The following is a 9,825-nucleotide window of genomic DNA, read 5'->3' as shown; positions in this document are numbered from 1 at the left end:
ATAGCAAGGTAGACCGGAATGTGTTTATTTAGTCCTGTGCCAGGAAATGTATTTAGTCCTGTTAATGACCCAGTGAGGGAAGTGGTGGTGTCGCCTTTCCACACATGCCGAAACTGAGGCATATTAGGTGGCTTACCCAAGGTCATACAGATTATCCAGCCCAACCTTGCCCCTTTTCAACATGGGGAAACTGAGGCCCAGGGTGGACTATAATTCGTTCAAGGTCACCCAGTAAATCAGTGGTCAAGCCCGTCTCAGAAATCGTCTCTTGCTTTCCATTTCAGTTCTTCCCTCACTCTACGCTGGGTCCCTCAGTGCCTTGAGATGCTGGGCCAAGGGCTGTAGGGATCAAGCCCCCATCCAGTGGACACAGTGGGTGCTCTTTAGTCAAGCCTTCGGCACATCCCACTTGTGTCTGCCACCGGCAGGCAGCTGGCCTGGACCCCGCCTCCTCCCCAGCCCATTTGCCGCGCTGCCGAGCACAGCAGCTTTTTCGGGTGGCTGAACCACTAACAGCATGCTCACAACCTGGAGGCTGGGAACAGCTGCTGCCCCCACCATAGCCTCTGCCCGACTCTGTGCACATTCTGGGGGTGGCTGGACCAGCAACACCATTGGCCCAAGGCAGAGGATGCCCAGGAACCTGCTGGTGGTGCCAACCCACCATTTGGCTCTGTCTTCTGACCCACACGTGCCCTCCACCCCTTCGTCTCAGCCTGAGCTTAACCTGACTAGTACTGTGTGGGGATAAAGGTTATCTAGGCTTAGGGGAGATGCAAAAAGGGAGAGTCTGGGAGCTGGAAATGGGAGTCCTAAAAGGACAGAGATGGATACCAGAGGTCCGGGGGCGGGGAGACAAAGATGGGGTGAGCTCCTCTGTGCAACTCCACCATCTTGCTAGTACCACTCCCTTTGGCCCCTTCAGCCTTCCTTACCCCTGATCCTTCACACGCACACATGCACACACACCACTGCCCCAGTGCTTGGGACAGGCTGGGGGCACCTGCTGAGGAGTGCAAGGAAGGCAGCAATACTTCTAGCCTCAGCCTGCCCTCCTTTTCCTTCCGGAAGCCAGCCTAGATGGTCCCACTCTGAGCCTCAGAGAGAGCACGGGGGAAGGAGGCCAAGGACCCTATTATCCCCCTTCTCTAGCTCAGGGCCCTGCAGCCGGAGACAGTTCTGCTCAGCACCTCAACTACAGCCCTCTCTGAGTCACACCCTCCCACGTCTAGAGGAATCCAAGGCGGATGCTAACATTCATGCAACACTGGGGATTCTGGGTAGTCACTGGCCCCTCCTGGCCTCAGCTGCCTCCTCCAGAGGAGTTGGACTTGCTCATTCTTTATCTGGGGGCCATGGATCCCTTTAAAAAGCATGCAGAATTGTATGATGGGCCCAGCTGTATGTTCTTGAAAGAATGTATCTATCTTCCCATCAGAATTTCACAAGAGTCCCGGACCTGGAAGAGATCTGGCAGTTTATACTAGGGGATCTGCCTGCTTAAGGGGGCACTCCCAGGCATTCCCCTGGGAAAGGGTTGGAAGCCCACAGTGGAAAGAAGTAATCTGCAGGCCTGGGGTGAGCTTCAGAAAGTGACGAAGTCCAACGTGTCCCCTGAGATAGGCTCCAACAACCCACAACCCCTCCCACACACACCCCACGAAGTGAGGCAGCGGACACCTGCAGGGACCTGCGAGAGAACAGCGCCATCTCCTGGTTCAGAGTGGAAACGGGTTTGTGAGCTGCACCCTCATGAATCCTGGTGGGGGTCCCAGGCTTGGGTTAGCTTCTTCCTGCTCTCCCTCTGACTGAAGGGGTTAGGGGTGGAGATGGGGTGGCTTTCAATGCCCTTTGTCCTCTGGTCCAGGTCTAGGGAGCCGGCCAAGGCCCTTCCCCTTCTGGGCCACGGCTTCCTTGGAATTGGCCAAGCATTAGAGCAAGAGCTAAAGGATAAAGTGCACACAGGCTGCTACAGTGGCAACAGGGAACCCAAAGATCAGTGTCCTCTCATCCCAGGCTGATGTGCTTGGTGGTGGTGCTGGAGGTTCAGGCCTCTGGACATTTCTGAGTCTGGGCTTCCCTACCTTTGTTTCCCAGTTCCCCCACCCTGTCCAGACTGGTCGAGGACACTAAAGGCAGAGCTGGAGGAGTCCGCTGCCCCCAAGACCACTCCAGCCTGCCTTTCCCACGCATGTGCAAATGGGAACATCTGCCCAGCCCATACCCTGAAGGACCCTGATTGGCCTTTTATTACTACCCCCAAAACGAGTTCCTCAAAAGGGTAAGGGTGGAGGGCAGAGTGAAGGGAGGTGAACATGCCAGTCCTAGCTGTGTCCAATACTAGAGGTGGTAGCCATCTACCCAACTTTCCTTCACATCCCAGACCTCTCACTTGACACTCCTGCATTTGACTGACCGACTCCTTCCGCCTGTACACCTGTCCCTCAAACTTGCACCCACTCAATATATCCCAAACTCACCTCTTCTAGACATTCTCCCCAATTGGTGCCTTCTCATTACCAAACACATCTGCCCAGCCCTCCAAAGCTCAGCCTCCCCAATGTCTACTGTCCTGTTTTACTTCCTGAACATCTTGAATCCCTCTCCCCACGCCCACGTTGGTTCAGGCTGTGTGAATCCAGCCTGCCACTTCACCTGCTTCCTACCTGCAAAATGGAGGTAACTCTATACTCTTGGGAAGATTAGTATATCAATGTGAAGTGTCTAACAGTTCTTGGCTTACAGAGCATATTACTTCACTGACAAATTTACTGGCAGAGGGGATACAAATTCATTAAGCAACTCAGAATGACTGTGACAAGCTTTCATGTTATACCCCCTTAACCTGTTTTTGCCAAGAAAAACCTTTTCCTTTGTTCTGTTATAAACCCCAAAACACCTCCAAACCCACCACTCTTAAGAAACAAGGTTTACAAACCGGAATGCTCAGAACATCTTACTCAACCTGAATTATGCTGTTCAGACGGCTTCACTAAGCAGCCAGTGGTTGTGCATGTCACAGCTTCTCGACTGGCTGGAAACCATGAGCATCCTGGAGTCATGGGACAGATTTCAACCTTGGACTTCAGTGCACAGTTGGGAAGTACAAGCATGCTATTTTCTGTTGCTTTCTAAGCAATGATATACCTGATGGCAAAAGTGACCACTGGTTTTCAACCCACATTTGAGATCACTTCTGGGCAAGCACAGTTATTTGGAGGCGTGGGTAGAAACCATCCCTTCAGACTGCACCCCCCACTAAAACAAGGTAAAAACATCTCCCATGTACAGAGGGGTAGGAGCCTGACAGGAAGAAATGGAACAGGCACCCTGGGAAGGGCCTGTACCCTGGGAAGGGCCTGCACCCCAGGCCCCAGGGTGCGCTCAGCTCTGGCCCACTACATCGTGAAGATGAAGACCACCAACGACCCAGAAGCTGTGGAAGCAGCAGAGGCAGGACAGCTTGTTTTATTGAGTGATGGATTTATGTAACTCCTGAGGCCACTATGTACAGACAAGAGAGGGGGAACTTTATTTCTTGGTCTCTTCCTCCTTGGACAGAGTCTTGATGATTTCCTCCTTCTTGGCCTGGAGCCGCTCTTCACGGCGCTTACGCGCCTCCTTGGTCTTAGACCTGCGGGCCTCAGCCTGGTCACTGGGTAATGGAAGAGAAAAGATGGTCAGTTTGAGAACTGATGAGCTGCTGGTGCTACCAAGAGCTCCTGCATCTAACAGCCTACAGCTGTACCCCAACAATGATGGTAGGGGTTGTGTATGTGGACGAGGAGCATATACCTCTAACAAGACAGCTGTGTTCTGCACAGAATGCATATATGCAAGATGAGGCATTAGAGTATTTTTAATGGTGCAGAAGAACCTGCCCATGACACAGAGGGCCAGTTCCTGAAGAAACTTACGCCAGAAGCTTCTTGCGGGCCTTGTCTGCCTTCAGCTTATGGATGTGTTCCATAAGAATCCGCTTGTTTTTGAACACGTTACCCTTCACTTTCAGGTACAGGCTGTGATACCTGCAGGGTGTAAGGAGCAGAGGTTCTGGTCAGCAATGGGCTCAGAGGCTGGCCCCTGTGATTTGCTCCTTTACACAAGGCCCCTAAGTGTAAGGGTCCTTTCCTCTCTCCTACCACCACAGGGATAGGCAGTTTTGTGTATAGTTTCTAGAAAGAACTGGACAGGAAGGAAAAAAAAACCTTGGGTTATCCTGATGGTAGATGGGGTGGCAAAAAAGATACAGGACATAATGGAAGAACTTCCTTAAAAAAAAAGCCCAGACACATGGCTCCCTCCCCAAGGCCAATGAGACAAGAGCTTGTATCTGTGTAACGAAGCCATCAATGTAGCAAATGGGTCTTGGTGGGCTCAAGAGGAGGGTGTACTTACATGTGGCGGTCAATCTTCTTAGATTCACGGTATCTTCTGAGCAGCCGGCGCAGAATTCTCATCCTCCTCATCCATGTCACCTTCTCGGGCATTCGAGCATTAGCAGTACCCTTTCTCTTACCTGCAGGGAAAAGGAGTTGGGCTCAGTGTAGTGCTTCCCAATCTCACCATTACTGGAGCCAGCTGACTGGTCACAATGATAGCTGTCACTTTCTGAAACAATTCATTGGGTTGTGTCCCAAGTGCCTTATCTCATTTTAAGTAATTTATTATTTACATTTTACAATTGATGGTCCCAGGTATGTATCACTTTCTCAGTTTTTTAAACAAGGTGATTATTCCCTACCCACAGAATGTAGATTTGACAGGGTGTGCTACCAGGCAGTACGATAGCTGGAAGGGACTTTAAAGGTGGTATTACCTTCATCTCCCTAAATCATCCTGACTCTAGAAAGTGGTTTTAGGATTTATTGGACATTTTCAACTACCCAGTAAAACCCTTGGCACAGTACAGGAGTTCAGTAAACATGACCTCATTCTAACTGTGTTTTCAACAGTAGTGCCAACTTTCTGATTTGCACAGAGAGAAAACACACCAAACATCAAGAAGTAAAAGGCTCAAAAAGAGACAGAAGGGGAAGAAAATGATCCTAAATATATTTCAGTCTAGACTTAAGCATCTATTATTTAAGTCTTAGAGAAAGAGGAAAAACGCACTTACCTATGCCCATATGCCTGCCCTTCCGGCGGGCCAAGGTATTTTTCCGGCACCGAGCCCGGGAATGGACAGTAACAGGCTTCCGAATGATCAGCCCATCTTTGATCAGCTTCCGGATCTGCTGACCTGGTAAAATGTTAAGCACCTAGTTGATCAGCTAGGGCCTAGCCCCAAGAACACTAGTCACAACCAAGAGTCCAGACAGAAGAGGTCACTGATACTGCTCACGCCCCTGGCCCAACGTTCTCCAAATGGTACAAGTATTGGAACGTCTATTTCTCATTTTTAAAAATTTAAATTCCTACCTTTTTATGTCTTATAGCGTATTTAAAATATATTTGGGAACATGTGATCAACAGTGTACAGATACAGCCCAGTTCTTCAGATCCTGTCTCATTGATTAGCTACTGGTCTACAACAGATGAGTTTTTGAGCATACCTTCCTTGTAAATTCTACTTTTAGTAAAAACCGTGCTTAAGTCAGTTTAAATGGAACCCCTCACCCTTGATGTCAGACGATCTCATCTACCACCATTCCCCAGGTCATGTCTGATTACCCTGGCCTGGCTCCAGCGAAGAATCCTTTCATATCTGTTTAGCCACAATTCCCCTTAGCTCTGTTTCCTCCAAGTCTGAAAGGGAATCATCCACTGACCCCCGCACGATGCTCCTTGTCTCTTAATTCCTACTTACCCGTGCTTTATTCAGATTTGAGCCCAATCTTTCCCCCACTGTAAAATCTCCCTGCTGTGGTCCCTACACCTATCACAGAGGTCCGGAATAAACTCTGCCTTACCGTTTTAAATAAATACCTTTTTTTCCCCAGTAACAATGTTGTATAAAAGTAATGTTCATGTTACCTGTAGGACTGACAGTTGCTTAACTCTCTTGAGTAATTATATGCCAACAGGTGTCTACTGTCTGGGGCCCAAGTCTTCCCAATCCATCACTTCATCATTTCCTTGGCCATCTCTACTCCCAAGTCCCTCTCCTGTCTCCTCACATATCCCTCATACAGCTATAAAACAGAATACCCGTGCTAACAATTCACTGATACAACACTGGGTGCCTCCATGAACTTCCATCCTGTTGTTTTGGAAAAACAGCAAGAACAAAACCTCTGGCATCTCCACAGTTTTGAGACGACTCCGTTTTATAAGACCCCAAAGGGCAGCTTTCCTAGATGAGTTAAGAGTCAACACAGTTGTGTCACCGTCCCCCACATGAAAGATGAGGAATGGGTGCAGAAGGGGCACAGACCCCAAGAACTCACGTGAGTTGGCATTGGCGATTTCATTGGTCTCATTGGGGTCCAACCAGACCTTCTTTTTACCACAGCGGAGGACACTGGAGGCAAGCCTCTTCTGAAGCCTGAGCATACTGTGACAGAGACAACTGTCAGGCCCAGGAAGCCATTCCTGGGCAAGAACTAGCATTCCTAGAAACACCTGCCTTCTAAAGTTCTCTAAAGCTGGGAACAAAACATTGGAAAGTGGATGTGTACATGCACTTACGACTAAGGACAAACATCACCCCTTCCCCAAGACTTTTGCCACCCCACAACCCAGCCCTAGGTTAAGAAATTGTTCCTTTATTATGGTCTTTGTTAAAGCTAAGGGCTCTGCATCCGCGTCCCCTGAGTCGTCAAGTGGCCACTCTGGGATTAGACAAAGTCCAAGCTATGCCTTAACCTCTCTGTGCCTCAGTTTTCTCCTCTGGAAAACAAGGTTAAAAGATAAAATCGGACGAAGGAGGGCTTTCGTAGTTTTTTGGTAAAAACAAGGGTTGAACATGAAGAATCCGATGCCAGCGGCCTAATTTGCTAATCTAGTCTAATCCTCTGCTTCCTGCCCTCGTTTACCTCCTCCTACCACAGCAGAAAACTACGTTCAGCTAGCCAGTTTCCTTAGGAGCGTTCTCCCGGGTGGATGGCGTCAGGGGATCGCCTCACTCCAATGTCAGAGACCTGTCTAACGTCTACGTCACATGGAAGCAAAGATCGGCCCGGATCCAGGTACGCCCAGCGAGTTAAGGGGACAACGGCCTAGTCCCCACCGCTCCTTCCTCTGCGCGCGTGCGTCGCCCAGGCATGCGTGGGGCGCGGGACCTGCCCTCCCCCGGGCCTAGAGTTCTCCGGACGCTTCCCCATTCCCATCCTCTCGACCCCTGGGCCTAGTGTGCTCCGGCCTACCCAAAGCTCCGGCACAGGCCGCTTTAGCGCTGCCGCCACCTCACCTCTCCCACCCGCGGCCGCGGTATCGAGCCGTGCCATGCCCTGACGGCCTGAAACTACACAGATCGGAGACCCACACGTCCTCACCTCATGGCTGCGGCCGCAGCGGCGAAAGAAAAGAACTCCCTCCGCCCAGGCTCCTCCCATTATTGTGAAGGGGAGAGCCCATCCCCCCCTTCGCTTTCGCCCGTATTCCCCTCCAGTTCTTACATCTTACCCCACCTTAAAATTACTTATATCCTCTGTAAAGATCCAGGATAATAGAAGCTTAATATAGAGGATCGGTTTTAAACTAAAAAACATAGAAAATGTACCCCTTCGGTAAGGCAAAGTGGTATAGTCCTACTTCCTAAAACGCATGCGCAGCAAGAGTGTCTAACCACGTGGGGGGTAAGCCGGAAGTCACGGCTGTATTGTGCAGGGTGGATGAGGGTTTTTGCTGGAGTGGCCTTCTCGGTGCAGGACGCGTTCTCTGGAAGGATATTTTATTAGCGGGGAAAAAACAAATAGTGAATGAAGCGAGAGAGAATAATGAGGTTATATCTCAGACAAAAGCAACCTTTTATTCACTCTCCCAGTAGATTGGGAGCCCCTGGAGCTCAGAATAGATCACCAACGACAGTATGTTTCTGCGCTCCTGAAGTTGTTAATTTTTTAGTGACTCCATTTCCCATCTGTAAAGCATACCTAATCCTAATATTTACGTCAGCTAGTTGTGACAATCACATGAGTTAACGTTTGCAACTTGCAAAAGAACGCATTAAGATAACAAGGTCTTTGATGGCAGGAACCAGTCTTGTTTGGCTCACACGGTATTACAGGTAAGGAGCTTTGCACATAATAAGCACTTGAGAAATAGAGAATTTACTGAGTGAATGAATAGTTGTGAAGGTTTTTTTAAAAGTTGTAATGACGGGGCCATCCATAGTTCTTTCCTCTTGCTCTGGAGAACCCAGTGCAGAAACGCAAGGAGACGAAGAAACCAGAGACTAAGAAAAGTTTCTGGGGTCCAAGAAACCTAGATCTGTGTTCTGGCTCCCAACCCTGTCTCTATCATCTGAACTTTCCTGGCTGCTAAATAAAGCAGAGAAAGTCAAAATAAGAGGAAGGGAAGCAAAAATCATGACACTCCCCACAACAACGCAATTAGTGTCATTCTCATTTTACAGTTGAGTGTAGTAGCAGAAACTGAAAATCCAGGTCTTTCTGACTGCAAAACTGGTGTCTTCACTGTCATGTCGATTGTCTTCTGACCAAAGAACAGATGGGAACCCTGCTCAGGTTTGGATCTGTTCATGGAAATGCTTCATCCTTGCTGTCTCTCAAAGTGATGCTATCAGAGAAACCTGAGGCTGGCCATCCATTTGTTGGAAAACGCAGGGTGAGGAGGAATCAGTGTGTGCCATAGCCTCCCCTCTTGCAGAACTCAGTAGGCTGGCCTTATTTTAGGGTCACCTGGGAAAATCTCCATTCCACTTCTTGTCTCTTCTCTTTGTGGATCAGGGGAAGGGGCAGAGTAGGGAGGCAAGAGTTCCTGCTGTCATAACTGATCACTGCACAGCACCTTACAGCATCTACAAATACCCCAGCAAGCCATCATTTAATTTCATTATCCTTTATCCTCCCAACAATCCCAGATGTCAAAGACACCACGAACTGGCCAACCCCATTTTACAGGAGAGGTGTAGTGTTTTGTCCAGGACCACAGAACCAGAAGAGCCTGAGCCAAATTGGTACCAAGGTCTCCTGCCAGAATCCTCTACTCCTTTTCTTCCCACAGATCATGGCAGGTGGGGTCCAGGCCTTGGCCATCTGTCTACAAATCAAGGATGAAAAGGGAGTGATTCTAGGTCAAAGGACATTAGATCTGATTTTAGCCACTCCTCTCAGTTCCACATTTCTTCCTCCTTTCTTCTCTCTTCCAAGGAATGGGACTTCACCCAGCCCTACTCCTGGCCTTTTGGAAGGGCCTGGGGGATAGTAGCAACAAGGGCAGAAGGAATCCTGGGTCCCTGGGATTTCTTGTTGCTGTCTATGTTGGGGCTCCCTTTAGACACTGCCCGCCTCAGCCTCCGGCCCTATTGGAGGGGAGGGGCCCTTATGTTTGGGTCAGGGCGGCCTTGGCCCACGCTAGGTAGAAAGGAGTTAAAGCCGAGCCCAAGGATCACCGGGACCGAGAAGTTCCGGTGGCACAAACTGGAATGGAGTGGGGGAGACCCGCTCGGAAGAGCAGTTTGGGACGTAAGGGGGGCGGTGCCAGCTATGCTAATCTGTGCTTCATCTCCAACAGCGTTAGGCGTCCACTGGTAAACTGTAGCCCCCGCCCCCCGCCCCAAGGCCGGTTTTTACTACCCCCTCCGGTGTGAGCCACCCTCACCCCCCGACAGTTGGAGGCCAGGACCGGAGACTCCAGAGCGAGGACTGGCGGCCTCCCTTTGTCCGTGCAGAGCCCGCGGAGGGGCTGCGAGGGGCGGGG

General features: G+C 50.0%; 1 protein-coding gene across 1 annotated transcript; it reads right to left on the bottom strand.

Annotated features, from left to right (window-relative positions):
• Window positions 1-3,452: 3,452 nt before the first annotated feature.
• Window positions 3,453-7,495, bottom strand: RPL19 (ribosomal protein L19). Its single transcript, XM_017640298.3, has 6 exons — window positions 7,437-7,495; window positions 6,390-6,496; window positions 5,120-5,242; window positions 4,399-4,519; window positions 3,918-4,028; window positions 3,453-3,655 (listed from the first exon to the last, which is right to left on the bottom strand). Exons 1-6 carry the CDS (start codon window positions 7,439-7,441, stop codon window positions 3,532-3,534), a joined length of 591 nt encoding a protein of 196 aa, XP_017495787.1. The 5' UTR covers window positions 7,442-7,495; the 3' UTR covers window positions 3,453-3,531.
• Window positions 7,496-9,825: the final 2,330 nt, after the last annotated feature.

The sequence above is a fragment of the Manis javanica genome, chromosome 4 (assembly GCF_040802235.1).
Source record: "Manis javanica isolate MJ-LG chromosome 4, MJ_LKY, whole genome shotgun sequence".
NCBI classification, from domain to species: domain Eukaryota; kingdom Metazoa; phylum Chordata; class Mammalia; order Pholidota; family Manidae; genus Manis; species Manis javanica.
The sequence above is the reverse complement of the archived record's forward strand: the minus strand, read 5'-3'. Positions and strand labels throughout refer to the sequence as shown.